Source organism: Sapajus apella, unplaced genomic scaffold, assembly GCF_009761245.1.
Source record: "Sapajus apella isolate SASKATOON/1434 unplaced genomic scaffold, GSC_monkey_1.0 scaffold11, whole genome shotgun sequence".
Taxonomy (NCBI): domain Eukaryota; kingdom Metazoa; phylum Chordata; class Mammalia; order Primates; family Cebidae; genus Sapajus; species Sapajus apella.
The window spans coordinates 10,281,294-10,298,373 of record NW_022436951.1 but is presented as its reverse complement, the minus strand read 5'-3'; the positions used below and the strand labels follow the sequence as shown (position 1 = coordinate 10,298,373).

General features: G+C 43.2%; 1 protein-coding gene across 9 annotated transcripts in view; it reads left to right on the top strand.

The window, feature by feature from the left end:
* Positions 1-17,080, top strand: part of PDZD2 (PDZ domain containing 2) — a 466,872-nt gene that overhangs the window by 396,870 nt on the left and 52,922 nt on the right. For all 9 annotated transcript variants that reach the window (XM_032279027.1, XM_032279030.1, XM_032279029.1 and 6 more), the window contains 5 exons: positions 6,791-6,936; positions 10,697-10,816; positions 11,940-12,054; positions 15,783-15,856; positions 16,002-16,227. In XM_032279027.1, coding sequence (XP_032134918.1) covers positions 6,791-6,936; positions 10,697-10,816; positions 11,940-12,054; positions 15,783-15,856; positions 16,002-16,227 — 681 coding nt within the window. The remainder of the gene's footprint in view (positions 1-6,790; positions 6,937-10,696; positions 10,817-11,939; positions 12,055-15,782; positions 15,857-16,001; positions 16,228-17,080) is intronic.

Here is a 17,080-nt window from a genome sequence, read left to right as displayed (position 1 = left end):
AAAAAAAAAAAAAAAAATTAGCCAGGCGTGGTGGTATGCACCTGTAATCCCAGCTACTCGGGAGCCTGAGGCAGGAGAATCGCTTGACCCCAGGAGGTGGAGGTTGCAGCAAGCTGAGATTGTGCCATTACGCTCCAGTCTAGGCAACAGAACCAGACTCCGTCTAAAGAAAAAAACAAAACAAAAAAAAAAAAAACACATTTGATTAACAGAATGTGTTATTTTGTGCTCATGACTCAGAATAATTAGGCAGTGTCACACTCGAATGAGTGTTACAACATGGATTGGGGACCAAAAGGAGTGGTGATGACCAGAGGCTGATAAGGAGAAGTCTTCAGGGAGCCGGTGACCAGCCCCTTCCAGCCCTGAGGAAGAACAAAGGGAAATTCATTTAAGGCCTTTGTGTTTGAGGCGAGGGAGTCACAGGGGCACACAGAAGGCCTTCCTGTCGGCCGTCTTGGCAGAGTTGTTCAGTACCTTATAAACGGGTTCCCAGGGAGGTGCCCAGAGCTCTGAGGAAATGCAGAGGCCTCTGAAGCCAGCAAGGTCACATTCCTCATTTTATGGATGAGACTGGAGAAGTTCAGAGAATCCCGAAGGTCACTCAATCAATGCCGGGTAAAAGATCTGCCTCCCAGACAGAATTCTCCTTCCCGGCCCTTTGGCCTCTGGGGGGATCTTGAAAAGAATTGTTCCCCCATCTGGGCCTTTATTGATGCAGATATGGGGAGGGGAGCTGGAGGGCGCCCCAGATGTGTGATGCTCTAACTCTGCTCCTGCTACTTAATTCAGAACAAGTAGCATATTTGGCTGAGTAGTCATTCCAGGGCTGGCCCCTGTTTGCCCCAAATGGATGCCACCGTCTCCCCCTGTATCCTTCCCAGACATTCAAGGCCATGACAAGGAAATGCAGCAGGGAGGAGGAAGCATGTGCATGAATCCAGCAGAACTGGGTCGGTTCCCACATCCCCCACCTTGGCTTACGTGACCTGGGTCAGGTGACTTTCTTGGGTCTCAGTTTCTTCATCTGTAAAATGAGGGTTATGTTATATATTTATTTTGCCAATAAACGTGAATGCCTTCTAGGTGCTTTGCCTTCTTGGAACGTCACTTTGGAAGAATGCATATGGCCCTGCCACTCCATGGTGTGGCAGCAAACAGCCCTCGCCACGAGGCGGCTGCCACTTTATTACCACTGTCATCATTTTCTTTTTCTTTCTTTTTTTTTTTTTTTGAGATGGAATTTCATTCTTGCCACCCAGGTTGGAGTGCGGTGGCTTCATCTCAGCTCACCGCAACCTCCAACTCCCAGTTTCAAGTGATTCTCGCACCTCAGTCTCTCGAGTAGATGAGACTACGGTACATGCCATTATGCCCAGCTAATTTTGTGTTTTTAGTAGAGACGAGGTTTCACCATGTTGGCCAGGCTGGTCTTGAATTCCTGGCCTCAAGTGATCCACCTACTTTGGCTTCCCAAAGTGCTGGGATTACAGGTGTGAGCCACCATGCCCTGCCTAACTGTGGTCATCATTCATATCATGTTCATTGTCATCATTTTGATTTTCATTCTACTGCTCTTCTCTCTCAAGAGGGGAAGAGGTTTGAATGGGTTCAGACAGGAAGGCCTTCTAAAGAGCTTATAGTCCCAGTGGGAGGTGGCACACACATACACACAGTGATGGCCACCATGAGGCACACACGAGAGTACAGGGAGTGGAAGTCCGTCTGGGTCGCAAGGATGCAAGATAAAGGAGGGAAGTACGCTGGGGATTTGGTAGACTGGAAGTAGGAACAGTGGGCTAGACTTGGGACAAAATAAGAGATGTTTAGGGATAATGGGGAAAAAATTAATTTGATAGGTTTTTGGCAGCTGTTTTTCCTCTCTAGCCACTTGAAAAAGCCAAGAGAGTCTGACAGTCGCAATGCTTCAATCCAACAGTTTGTCAGAGTCATTAGGGAGATGGACATAGCAGAATTTCTGGGTGGGAGGAGATGATGGTGCAGGGAAAGCTGGGTAGAACTTCACGTGGTATTTATATGCTCCACAGTTTTGGAAAGGAGGAAAGAAGAGGACAGATCTCTCCTTTGACAACCGTCAGGATAGATCAACAAACTGTTAGAGTGGATAGTGGAAGGGAAGTCTGGAAAAGTAATTCAGAGACACATTAAAGAGGCTTACAGAATTGGGCCTTGATTTGGGGCTGTGAAGTCTGTTCATCCTAAAGATATTTACATACAGATTTTTAATGTGATCAGCTCCCAATTTGTCCTGTAAACTTGGATATTTAGTCCATGTTTTCTTAAAACGAGTCACTCTCGTATCCACATAACAGCATATTATCTATAGATGCTGCTCTATGTGGTTTCTTTTCTGTTAATGACAAGTTCCTCCCTCATCTCACAAGGAATTTTCTTCTAATAAATCTTTTTCAGATAAGTAAGCATGCCAAGAGAGATTAATCTGGTCATGAGTTTGTCTGAAGTCATGAATTATTAAAGAGCTGCTCCAGAGGTTCCAACTCTTTCCACTAAGGTTTTGCCCAGACTGGCTCCAGAATGACTAAAGCAACATCATCTCTCATTTCATGGAACATTTTTCTGATATTCTAACCTGGGTTTTCCTTACTTCATACCTTCTTTTTTGTCAGCAGGGTTTCCTTTTAATTTTGGTACTTTTATCTATGTTAATATCTTAGATTTGTAATCTTTCTTTTTTCTTTTCTTTTTTTTTTTTTTTTGAGATGAAATCCCACTCTGTCTCCCAGGCTGGAGCGGCGAGATCTGAGCTCACTGCAACCTCCATCTCCCATAGTCAAGCAATTACTGTGCCTCAGCCTCCAGAGTAGCTGGGATTACAGGCATGCACTACCATGCCCAGCTAATTTTTTGTGTGTTTTTAGTAGAGATGGGGTTTCACCATCTTGGCCATGCTAGTCTCAAACTCCTGATCTCAGGTGATCTGCCTACCTCGGCCTCCCAAAGTGCTGGGATTACAGGCGTGAGCCACCGTGCCCAATTTGTGATCTTTTTAAGAACAAAATTTGTCTTGATTGCAACGGTATTTTATATGTTTAAAAACGTGTATCACTGGCCAGGCACAGTGGCTTATGCCTGTGATCCCAGCAGTTTGGGAGGCCTAGGTGGTCGGATCACAAGGTCAGGAGTTCAAGACCAGCCTGGCCAATGTGGTGAAACCTCATCTCTACTAAAAATACAAAAATTAGCCAGGCATGGTGGCAGGCACCTGTATTCCCAGCTACTTGGGCGGCTGAGGCAGTAGAATCACTTGAACCCAGGAGGCAGAGGTTGCAGTGAGCCAAGATCCCACCACTGGACTCGAGCCTGGGCAACAGAGCGAGACTCTGCCAAAAACAAGCAAACAAACAAAAAAAAGAAAAAAGAAAAAAGGAAAAAAAAAAAAAACCCTATAATGCAAAATTAATATTTAGCTTTTTTAAAGAAACCTTTAATGGCATTCGTTGTCATATAACTGTATCGCTGTTCTTCTTTCTATTACTTTTCATGACTCATCAATACATTCTTTTTAAAACAATCGTGTTTTATTCAATGCAAAACTTTCAGAGAAATATTTAGGTAAATTGAAATTTTAGGTCATCAGATGAAACATTACCTAGTCTAGGTGATGAACTTGATATGTGAAGAATCTGTATATACATGCAAACACATATGCACATGAATACAGATATGTATTTTATATACTATAAACATTGTAATATGATTATAGCTATGTTCATATGTAATTGATACATTATTTAAGATGAAAGTTCCTCAAATTATTGTTCCTCAAAAAATTGTTATTTTAAAGTAACATAATATAGATTAGGTACCGATAAAGTCTTTAAATTGTACTATAGCAGTTTCTTTTTTTTTTCTTTCTTTCTTTTTTTTTTTTTTTTGACAGTCTCTAACTCGGTAGCCCAAACTGCAGTGCAGTGGTGTGATCTCAGCTCACTGCACCTTCTGCCACCTGGGGGTCAAGCGATTCTCTGGTCTCAGCCTCCTGAGTAGCAGGGACTACAGGTACATGTCACTACACCATGCAAATTTTTTGTATTTTATTAGAGATGGGGTTTCAACCATGTTGCCTAGGGTAGTCTCGAACTCCTGAGCTCAGGCAATCCACCTACCTCAGCCTTCCAAAGTTCTGGGATTACAGGTGGGAGCCACTGCCCCCAGCCTAAATTGTTACTATAGAAGTTTCTTAAACAGAACTTATGTAGTAGTTCTGTTTAAGAAAATTTCAAGCCGTAATGTTTTTAAAAACACATATTATACTGCATTAAAATTATGAACTGTTTTTATCACAATATACATTAAGACAGTGAAAAGGCAAAGCATAGAGGCAGAGAAGATATTTACATTCCATGGATCCCACGAAAGAATTTTATTCAAGATATATTAAAAATAAATAAAAATGGGCCTGGCTTGGTGGCCCACGCCTGTAATCCCAGCACTTTGCGAGGCTGAGATGGGCAAATCACCTGAGGTCAGTAGTTTGAGACCAGCCTGACCAACATGGAGAAACCCCGTCTCTACTAAAATTACAAAATTAACCAGGCATGGTGGTGCATGCCTGTAATCCCAGCTACTCGGGAGGCTGAGACAGGAGAATCACTTGAACCTGGAAGGCAGAGGTTGCAGTGAGCCACGATTGCACCATTGCACTCCAGCCTGGGCAACAAGAGTGAAACTCCGTCTCTAAATAAATAAATAAATAAATAAAAATGGGCCAGGTGTGGTGGCTCACGCCTGTAATCCCAGCCCTTTGGGAGGCCAAGGCAGGTGGATCACTCGAGGTCAGGAGTTCAAGACCAACCTAGCCAACATGGTGAAACCTGTCTCTACTAAAAATACAAAAATTAGTTAGGCATGGTGGCTCGCACTTGTAATCCCAACTACTTGGGAAACTGAGGCAGGAGAATCACTTGAACCTGGGAGGTGGAGGTTGCAGTGGGCAGATTGCACCACTGCCCTCCAGCCTGGGCTACAGAGTGAAGCTCCATCTCAAAAAATAAAAAAAAAACACCAATAAGTAAACAAATATGCCTATAAATCAATAAAAAAGACATCCAATTTTAAAATGGGCAAAAGTCTTGTTTAGGCACTTTACAACTTTACAAAAGGAACACAGCCAATGAATATGTGAAAAGAATCTTGATCTCATTAGTTGTCAGTGAAAGGCAAGATAAACACAAATGAGTACCATCATGTATTCCAGAATGGCTAAAATAAAAGACGGACACTGCCTAGAGTGACAAGGATGTGGAGGTTCTAGAACTGTCCTGTGCTGGTGAAGCAACATGGGTAGCTGGGCAGTTGCTTGTAGTGTAGCCCAGAGACCACACTCCTAGGTGACATCTAATGACATGTGAGAGAATATTTAGTAACAGGATATTCTAGATCAGGGGTCAGCAAGCTCCCGTCCACAGCTCTAGTTGCATGGCTTACAAGCTAGAAATGCTGTCTACATTTTTAGTGGGTTGTTAAGAAAAAGAAGAAAAAGAAAAAGAATATACAACAAAGACCATTTGTGGCCGACAAAGGCTGAAACATGTGCCAAAAAAGCTTGCCAACGCGTTACCAAAAAAAGTGGGCCGGGCATGGTGTCTCATCCCTGTAATCCCAACACCTTGGGAGGACAAGGTGGGCAGATCACCTGAGGTCAGGAGTTGGAGACCAGCCTGGCTAACATGGTGATCCTAGTTTCTACTAAAAATTAAAAAAATTAGTCCTAGTGGCTTGCATCTGTAAATCCCAGCTACTCAGGAGGCTGAGGCAGGAGAATCGCTTGAACCATGGAGGCAGAGGTTGCAGTGAGCTGAGATCATGCCATTGCATTCCAGCTTGGGCAACAAGAGTGAAATTCTGACTCAAAAAAAAAGTGACCATGCAAAAAAATTTTGCCAAAAATCTTTGCTGACCATTGTTATAGATCTAAAACTGGAGACAAGCCAAATTTCCATCACCAATAGAATGGATAAGTAAATTGTGGTATGTTTAGACAACGGACTAGTCTACAGAATGGGGATGAGCAGGCTATTGGCATGCAGTGGTGTGGTTGAATCTGACAAACAGATGCTAAGGACAGGAGCCAGACAAAACGTATGTATTGTATGTGTTCATCGATGTAAAATTCAAAAACAGACTAAAGTAATCTGTAATGTTAAAAGCTGGGATAATGTTTACCCTGGGTGGGGGATGGTTAGTAGCCCAAAGGGTGCTTTTGAGGTTCTGGTAAATATTCTACTTCTTGATCTACGTTTTGGTTATGGATATATGAAATTTCATTGAATCGTACACTTATGATTTGTGTGCATTTCTGGAAGTTGTTATCCTTTAATTAAAAGTTTATTTTAAAAGTCATGCCTATAACTTGGAAAAAAAGGCATCTGCACCAATAATGAAACTCTACCAGTCACAAAATGATACTCCTCCGTCATCAGGAACCATCTGCTAATAGCCTTTTCACTATTCCCTGATCCACCACAGCTACATCTTTTTGGTACGAACATTTGCATTGCCCCTTATCCAGTCTGGTCATTTCAGAAGCTGGCAGTTTTTTTCATAGCCTGACACTAATGGCTTCAGCACCTAACTAGCTGATGCAGAGATTGCTGTTAGGATGGGGTGAGCTCTGTGCTTTGACTAGATGCTAGGCCTTCTCAAAACCGTGAAGGTGGGTATAAATACAATGAGTTTGTGTGTCTGGATGTGCTTAAGATTCTTTTTGTCCCCTGTCAAACCATGTTTTCTCCTCTTTTTTCTCAAGGGGGTGTACACCGCCTCGAGTCAGTTGAAGAATATAACGAGCTGATGGTGCGGAATGGGGACCCCCGGATCCGGATGTTGGAGGTCTCCCGAGATGGCCGGAAGCACTCCCTCCCGCAGCTGTTGGACTCCTCCAGTGCCTCGCAGGTCCGACCTGGGCTGTGGATCTTTCAAAGACCACAAGGGATTCCATGTTAAGAACGGCCCATCCGTGCAGGCCAGGAGTATCTGGGGCTAGAGAAATGGGATAGAGAGAGACAGTAGAGAAAGTGAGATCTACCCAGAGAGGCTAGAAAGAAGTCAGCCTAATATTTGAAAATAGTGGGGGGGGAAATCCCTTATTGCATCTCCAAATCTTCATCTCCTTCCTATTGTGTGTTTTGGAACCGAGCGGTGCTTTCAATTGCCAGGAAACGGCGGCATCTTGCAGTCCGTGGTGAGCCACCATTGCTGGGTTAATAGGAGCGGCCGGTGTCAATGTAACAGCTGAGAGGGTGGTGGGGGCACATGTGTGAGAGGGAGTGTGCGTGTGTGTGCGTGCACATCCATCCATGGCTCACCTGGAGTCCCACCTGTGACACAGCAATGACTCAAGCAGCCAAGGTCATAGGGGGCTGTAGAGGGGGCTGCACTAGCTGCTCAAGTGAATGTTCCAGAACCTGCTCCCGTCTGAGCCCTGGGCTCCACAGCCCTGCAGGAAGACCGCTTCTCAGTCTCAGCATCCTCAGCCTGGCAGAAACTGGACAGGTGGTCTCCTAAGCAAGGCTAAGGCAGGCTCAGTCCCTGAGAAACCTGTGGGATATTCTTTGAGTCCTGGCACCACGAACCCAGGGCCTCAGGAGGAACCATTAGCATCTTGTCCTCAGGCCTATAATGAAGCAGAGATAGAGGACAGGGGTGTGGTGGCAACGACATTCACACATGCTTGGAGAGCCATAGACGGTAGAGTTCTAAAGGACCTGGGTCAGGGCACCGGAGGCAGGCCTGTGCTTTCAGTGTGTGATGACCCTTTTACAGATGGAGCAACAGAATCTCAAAGGGGTTAAGTATGTCACCCAAAGTGATATGCCAGAACCTCTGTAAAGCTTTTTTTTTTTTTTTTGAAGTGGAGTCTTGCTCTGTCGCCCAGGCTGGAGTGCAGTGGTGCAGTCTTGGCTCACTGCAACCTCCACCTCCTGGGTTCAAGTGAGTCTTCTGCCTCAGCCTCCCGAGTAGCTGAAACTACAGGTGCACACCACCATGCATGGCTAATTTTTGTATTTTTAGTAGAGACAGGGTTTCTCCATATTGGCCAGGCTGTTCTCAAACTCCCGACCTCGTGATCCACCCGCCTCGGCCTCCCAAAAGTGCTGGGATTACAGCCATGAACCACCACTCCTGGCCTTGTCAGGCTGCCCGAAAGATGAGAGCGGGTTTACTGCCGTCATGACCACAGATTAAGTCTTGAGGTAATTCCTTAACTGACCTGCTGAGGACACCCGACAGCATTTATAGCCCAGAAGCATCCATTTCTAACCATACTTCCAGGAATCAGGAAACCTAGGGCACAGCTGAAAGCTTAAAAAGGAGAAATTTTCCCTCTCTTTTCAAGAAAACTTTTTTCTCATGCCTCCTCTTTTTATTTTCTGCCCTTTTCTTTTTCTCCCAGGATTCATCTTTCTTTTTTCTTGGTCTCTCTCCCTCTACTAAAAAGTATTATCTAGGACCAGGCTCACGCCTGTAATCCCAGCACTTTGGGAGGCCAAGGTGGGAGAATTGCCTGAGCTCAAGAGTTCGAGACCAGCCTGGGCAATATTACAACACCTTCACTCTACGAAAAAGAATTGTTTTAATTAGTTGGGCATGGTGGTGTGTACCTGTGGTCCCAGTTACTTGGGAGACTGAGGTGGGAGGATCACTTGAGCCCCGGAGGTCAAGGCTGCGGTGAGCTGTGATCATGTCACTGCATTCCAGCCGGGGTGATAGAGTGAAACCCTGTCTCAAAAAAAAAAAAAAAAAAAAATTACCTAAATTAGACCTCTCCAGTAAAACTTTCAAAAATGATGGAGATGTTTTTTACTTGTACTATCCAATATGGTAGCCATATATGTCTACTGAGCACATGAAAAGTCGCTAGTGGGGAGTGTATCTTTAATTATTATTATTTTTTTTGAGATGGAGTCTTGCTCTGTTGCCAGGCTGAAGTACAGTGGCACAATCGCGGCTCACTGCAACCTCTGCCTCCTGGGTTCAAGCAATTCTACTACCTTAGCCTCCTGAGTAGCTGGGACTATAGACATGAGCCACCATGCCCGGCCCTAAGTAATTTTAATTTAAATATAGATACCTACAGGTGGCAAGTGGCTAACATATTAGACAACACAGGTCTAAAAGTTCAAGGAGACCCTGGAAACTCTGAGAGCCTGGTGAAGCCTATAGGCCTTTGTCCCTAATGGTTCCCAAAAGGGAGATGGAGTGACGTACTGCTGAAGATTGCTGATCAGAGAAGGAGTTCCCTTAGGAGGTCACACACAAACCTGTCTTCAAAGACTGAATACCCAGGCAATGTCTGGCCATCTCTCCAATGGTTTCATTAAAAGGGTAGTAACCTTGCCAAGCCCACATCACTTCTTTTAATGATTGAAAGTGGGGAAGGCCAACATTGTTGGCAGATATATTGTAAAACTGCAAAAAAATACAATTGTTCTAAGCTGCCAAAGATACAAAAATATCATTGGGGACATCTAATTTTTATGTTTGAATGTAGCATCCACAGAGACTTAGGATAAAAACTGTTTCGTGGTGTCTCGTTTTGAAGTGATTTTTTTGGCTTAGGTAGAATATCTGCATCATTGAAGCAGTTTGTTATTCTAAGAAGAATAGCAAGGAGCAAGATGGTAGAAGTGCTTTGGCGATAGAGTCACTTGATCTCTTGTTTATGTTCTGAGGAGCGTACCCTGCTTACACGTGTGTATATTACGGGTGATGGACACAGAAAAGGGGAGAGATTAGAACTTTTCTGTAACAGGAAGGGCAAGTGTGAGTCATTCTGGGAAAATGTTTTATTTTCCAAATGTGAGAGATGAGAGCTGATTCTGCTGCCGTCTCTCAGTGGGATGTTTTATGTGGAATAACAGTTGTCTGGGTTTGTGGTTTGGGTTTTATAAGAAACAAGGGCTTGCTGAGTTTTTGATTGAGTGAATTAAGCTTAAAATGGCAAGATGCTTTCTAACCATGACTGTGAACTTGGGGTGGAGGCAGGGGTGACCAGCAAGGGAGAGCCCGACCACAGGTGGTCATCCTAGATCCCGGAGGCCTCTCCCTTCTGCTTCCTGACTCCATTCCAGAAGTAGAATCTGCGGAATGCAGTTGAGGAAAGAGCAACACAAGGTGCTTGAGGTCTCCAAGCAGTTCTTTATGCAGGCGAAGAAGCCATGGCAGGCTGTTGTAGTAAGGGCTATTCTTCCGATAGTTTTTTTTGTGATGGAGTTTCACTCTGTCACCCTGCCTGGAGTGCAGTGGTGCTATCTCGGCTCACTGCAACCTTTGCCTCCTGGGTTCAAGTGATTCTCCTGCCTCCGCCTCCTGAGTAGCTGGGATTATAGGTGTGTGCCACCATGCTTGGCTCATTTTTATATCTTTAGTAGAGACGGGGTTTCTGCATGTTGGCCGGGCTAGTCTCAAACTCCTAACCTCAGATGATCTGCCTGCCTCAGCCTCCCAAAGTGCTGGGATTACAGGCTGAGCCACAGCACCCAGTGCCTGTGATAGTATTTAAAGGAACCTTTTTTTTTTTTTTAAAACCACTGGACCAGAGAGAAATGTCTAATATGGAAGAAATCTAAGATTTTCAAAGTCTGTTTTTCTGCCAGATACCACTATAGAACAAATGAGAGTAATCTCTGACCTTGCTATGTGTGACTTTCAGGAATACCACATTGTGAAGAAGTCCACCCGCTCCTTAAGCACGACTCAGGTAGAATCTCCTTGGAGGCTCATTCGGCCATCCGTCATCTCCATCATTGGGCTGTACAAAGAAAAAGGCAAGGTGAGCTCTTCTCTGCAGACTGTTCTGCCTTCTGTGTGAATGTTAGCACAAATTTTCTGTTTCATTTTATTTTTGTGTGTGTTTTTGTTTTTAGAGGCAGGTTCTCGCTCCGTTGCCCAGGCTGGAGTGCAGTGGTGCAGTCACAGCTCACTGCAGCCTTAAACTCCTGGGCTCAAGCATTGCTTTCACCTTAGCTTCCCAAAGCCCTGAGATTATAGGCATGCACCATTGTACCCAGCCACACATATTCTTTAAATGGTTATTTTTTATTTTGTCTCTACGTGAAATGAAAAGGAACAGGTATAAAGAAGGACAGATAAAGTGGCCTTTATATGGGTTGAAGTGGATTCCCTGGCATTCTGTGCTATAGGTCTCAGTGTGAGATGGCCATGCCCTCTTCGCTCCTACGATGTGACAAGTCACCAGCACTTGGCCGCTAGGGAAGAACCAAGGGTGCAATGAATGAATGACCCTCAGCTTTTACCTCTAGTGAAAAAGAAGCAGAGCCAGCAGCTTCAGGGAATACCCTCAGTTAACCTTTTGAATGAATTTCATGGCATTGCCATTAGCGTACAGGAAATGATATGAATAACTTGACATTACACAAATATCAAAATATTCTTTTTTTATATACAAAATGGAAACACTAAAATGAAACAAATGTGGCACATGCATAATAGTGGTAAATAACTCTTATGAGCTGTTTAGTGGATCCATATGAAATTGCCATTTTTGGAGGTCAAAGATTGTCAAATATTGGCAATTTGGTATGTTTCTGCCTAAAACTTTCTCCCTTAATGTAATGCATAGCTAGTGCGATGTAAATAGATCTAAGGAGCGGGATAAGGAAGAGAACACAAACTTGAGTTTGCAGCTAGTTTATTAGTTCAACTCCAGGCCTGGTTGGGGAGGGCAATTCAGTTAAATACTGCAATGGGAAAGATGCCCTCAGATAAATACTACAGTGGAAAAGATGCCTTCAGTTAAATACTACAGTGGGAAAGATGCCCTCGGTTAAATACTACAGTGGGAAAGATGCCCTCAGTTAGATACTACAGTGGGAGAGATGCCCTCAGTTAAATACTACTATGTCAACCTGGACTCTCATCTGCTTCGGATGTAGGGCCTTGGCTTTAGCATTGCTGGAGGTCGAGACTGCATTCGGGGACAGATGGGGATTTTTGTCAAGACCATCTTCCCAAATGGATCAGCTGCTGAGGATGGAAGACTTAAAGAAGGTAGGAGAAAGCCTCTTGTATCGTCAGCGACAGTGACTTTGATTCATGAGAATCTGCCTCTTTACAAGATGTGCAGTGAACGCCGCAGTGCCTAGAAGACCTGGGCTGAATCTGCCTGGCACAGTCAGTGTAACCTGAGCTTCCCTTTCCCTAGTTATAAATTTGGAATATTAACGGCTGCCTTGAAGAGTGGTTGCCAGGATTACATGAGATAATATGTGGAAAGTGGCTTAATCTTTCTGTTGGGATCTTGAGTGTCTTTCTTGTTCACTTGGTCTGATTGTGTTCCTTTCTTTAAAAATTCCTGAGAGTTTGGGCCCCATTCTTAGCTCAGGGCTTGTGTGGAAGCAGAATTCCTGGTCATTAGTGGCCATTTAATATCTTGCTACAGAAATCAGCCACCACACAGTCTGGTTCCTAAATGAACATCTTTTTTTTTTAAAAAAAAAAAAGAACAAAACTCTTTTTTTTTAATGAGACAGGGTCTAAATCCATCACCCAGACTGGATTGCAGTGGCATGATCATGGCTCACTGCAGCCTCAACCCCCTGGGCTCAGATGATCCTCCCACCTCAGCTTCACGAGTAGCTGGGACTGTAGGTGCACACCATCATGCCCGGCTAATATTTGTATTGTTTTGTAGAGACGAGGTTTCACCGTGTTGCCCAGCCTGGTCTCAAACACCTGGGCTCAAGCGATCCACCCACTTCAGCCTCACAAAGTGCCAGGATTACAGGTGTGAGCTGCTGTGCCTGGCCCTAAATGAACATCTTTGAATTCTCCACAGTACCTACCATTTTCCCAAATGTGAATATACTTAGACAAGTACTTCTGAATGCAAATTAGAGTAATATTGAGGTGCCAAGTTCTACCTTGCAAATAATTTTTTTCATGTTTAAATATATCTTTTATAGTGCTTTAAACACAAAGCAATTCTACATATTTAATTATTTCACTAACTGCCTTATAAACCTGACAAATAGGCATTTTGGAATGACCATTTTAGAAACAGAACAGTGACGCTCAGAAAGATGAAGTTATTAGAAACTTGTCCCATCCTTAGTAAACAGGAGAAGTGAAATTTAAACCCAGCTTTGTGATCCCAAGTTCAACTCACTTTCCTACCTTACTTGAGAAAATAAAATTTAAATAGGCCAAAGTTTTCTTTATATACAGACACAATAGCTGCTTTTATTAGAATATCTAGAGTAGATATACATCTCTGTATATTTTCTATGACATATTTATCTGGATTAAAATTATATGCCTTTTATAAAGTAGAATTGCCTGAAAGTTCTGAACACACATACACAGGCAGGATCTTGCTCTGTCATCCAGGCTGGAGTGCGGTGGTATGATCATAGTTCACTGCAGCCTTAAACTCCTGGGCTCAAGGGATCCTCCTGCCTAAGCCTCCCAAGTAGCCAGGACCACAGGTGTGCACTACCATGCCCAGCTAATTTTTTTTTTTTTTTAAGAGTTGTGGTCTCACTATGTTTCCCAGGCTGCTGGTCTCAAACTCCTGGCCTCAAGTGATTGTCCCACTTCTGCCTCCCAAAGTGCTAGGGTTACAGGCCTAAGCTACAGTACCTAGCCTGCACATATTTTAAATAGCATTCGCCAGAGCCTGAATCCTGATACTTTTCCCCCTCGTTTGTTAATATACTTCCTTCATGAAATGATTACATTAGAATATTTTTAGTTACCTTCAAAAATGCTGTGATTATTCAGTTTAATTAACCTAAACTGTAGGTGCTTTTGTGTCATACTGGTTCTGTTTTCGGAACTGATAAGAGTGAATTGGAATCTCCTGTTTTTTAGGCAGAGCAATCATCTTACCCTGTATGCTAACAGTAAGACGTGACCAGGCTTAATTCTTCCATGGCAGAATATTTATTTCTGTCTCTTAGAGGGTGGGTTAACTCCCAGGTGGTGTTTGTGTTGAGTTTCAGAACAATGTAAAATTCTAGCAGAGCGTTTTTATAATGGATGTGCCATGTGTTCACTTTATTGAAATTCATCCTGCAAGGCTGGTAAATGGAGTGAATGGGGGGAAAATCAATAGCTAAGAAAGGTTAATAGCACTTGATTCTTCTAAATACTGTTTTTTCATATGTGTTCATTTACAAGAAATGCTAGTAACTGGAATGGATTTTCAACCTGTTGAGTGATATGTCTTTTAAAAACCTTGCATACATTTTAAGAGCTTGAGTAATAATCATTTTAATATTTGTCCCTTTTTCCATATGGAAACAACCTAAAAACATCCACCTCCTGGCCTAATTGAGTACTTGGCTATGCCAGGTGATTTTTAAGCAGTGGTTACTTCACTTATTTTATAGCTTCTTTAATTGCGTTAAGGGAATGCGCATACATTTTTGCTACTCGGCTACAGGATTCTGTGAATCACGCACACAGTGTGCTCCTGGGATTGGCTGGCTGCGAGAGGTGACAATGTGTGTTCTTAAGCTGCTTTGCACTTTCTTATAGCTGTACAGAATCCCTCTTCTATACAACAATGCTGTGCAAAGTTCATCTGTTCTTCTCTCTGGGGCATCTTTGTAGTGTTTCTGATGAACTGTTATTCCAGAAAACAGGCCACGTCACAAGAGTGCAAACCAGCAATGAGCTCTGATAAGTCAACAGGATGTCCAAGTCCGTTTATATTCAGCAGACACTATCAACTGCTTGAAAAATGATCTGACTATGCCTTCTTAGAGTTGGAAATAATAGGAGAGCTGGGGCAGGGGGCCGTGAGCGAACGTGTTCCTGCACGTGCCTGGCAAATTAACATGACCCTGCAGTCATCTCTGAGAGAGAAGCTTATAGTAACTTGCCAGCTTACTGATAGAGAGCCTGGAACTGCATCAATTAGACGATTTCTGGTCCAGAAGTGCTGACTTATATCTGTAATCCCTGCATTTTGGGAGGCCGAGGCGGGCAGGTCACTCGAGGCCAAGAGTTCGAGAGCAGCCTGGCTAACATGGTGAAACCTGTCTACTAAAAATACAAAAAAAAAAAATTTAGCCATGTTTGGTGGCATGGCCTATAGTACCAGCTATTCAGGAGGCTGAGTCATGAGAATAGTTTGAACCTGGGAGGCAGAGGTTGCAGTGAGCCGAGATCATGTGACTGCACTGCAGCCTAGGGTAACAGAAAAGACTTTGTCTCAAAAAAAATTTTTTAATAAAAAAAAATATTATTTCTGGGCTGCCATTGCTCAGTAATATCTTAGCAATGTTTTTGTTTTCATTAAAAGCATTTTCCGTACACCATGGTGATTCTCTGGGCTTGGGGAGCTTGTCTTTCTACAAATACAGGAGTGGCTTCTCAAATGTTATATGTGTTCATGCCTCATTGCCAGTGGGTTTAAGTTTTTAAACAATGACTATGAGGAACGCCTTTGAACTAGATTTTTGCAGTTTGATTTCTAAACATAGGACATCTGTTGTCAAACTTGGCAATGGCTAAAAAAAAAAATAAGATTTTCATGCTTCCCATAGTTATTTTAACTGAAGATTGAAATACAGAATTACTGCAAAAGGATATGTATTGTCATTAGTTGTCCCGTTTTGTGACATTCCTGGGAGCTAAGCTAAACAATAAAAGTCATTTTATATGGTAGTAAATCAGGGACCATATGGTATCCCATTGTAGGTCTGACTGAGCAGCTAAATTCCAGGAAATTAAAGGTTAATGTTAATGTAATTCTCACATTTGATCACTAGGGGATGAAATCCTAGATGTAAATGGAATACCAATAAAGGGCTTGACGTTTCAAGAAGCCATTCATACCTTTAAGGTAACAACATTCTTACTGATCTCCTTTATCCTGTTTTCCTTCCTTTATTTCCTTCTGGCTTGGGTTTAGTGAGACTTTTTTTTTAACCCTTTGAAAAGAAGACAATCCAAACATTTCAACCAACCTTTCCTCGTTGTTTTCTCAGCAAATCCGGAGTGGATTATTTGTCTTAACGGTACGCACAAAGTTGGTGAGTCCCAGCCTCACCCCCTGCTCGACACCCACACACATGAGCAGATCTGCCTCCCCGAACTTCAACACCAGTGCAGGAGCCTCAGCCGGAGGCTCTGATGAAAGCAGTTCTTCATCCCTGGGCCGGAAGACCCCTGGGCCCAAGGACAGGATCGTCATGGAAGTAACACTCAACAAAGGTGATCCCAGTGATTCCTTGCCTTCGTCGCATTTCTCGAATAACATATTGGAATCTGTTCTTAGCTTAATTTTTCCTCATTGTTCTATGAGTTATTCCTTTGGAACAATCTTCTATCAACAACAGATGGTCTTTACATGGACAAGTGGGGCCAAGTAGAGAGATGTTAGTTACTTGAGTCAAAGTGAAGGGAAGTTACCAGTAGCACAGAGCTCTCTAAGGTCTCTCTCCATGAATCACTGTGTGTCAGAGGCTAGTGTTTAAAAAAAATCACCGAGCTGGGCACAGTGGCTCTTACCTGTAACCCTAGCACTTTGGGAGGCCAGGGCAGGTGGATCACCTGAGGTCAGAAGTTCAAGACCAGCATGGCCAACATGGTGAAAGCTTGTCTCTACTAAAAATACAAAAAAATTAGCTGGGCATGGTGAGCGCCTATAATTCCAGCTACTCAGGAGGCTGAGGCAGGAGAATTGCTGGAACCCAGGAGGCAGAGATTGTGGTGAGCTGAGATCATGCCACTGTACTCCAGCCTGGGCAACAGGAGCGAAACTCTGTCTCAAAAAAATAAATAAATAAATCGCCAATGAGCTTAAGTCTAGGGCTAACATAAAAATTTAAAGAACAAAAGGTTATCGTTAAGTGTACAGTTAACACTAGTAACTAGAAGTCACACGGGATCACCAAATCACACTACTTTTCATCCTTGTTTCTTTTCCTCCCCACCTACTGTAGAAACATGACGGAAGATTAAACAACCAAGAGATTAGTTGTTAAAAAGAAAGGCAGAAGAAAGCTTGGGTTGGTGTACCCAGAATAAAAATGTTACTTATAGTCTGCCTATTTCTTTCTTCCTT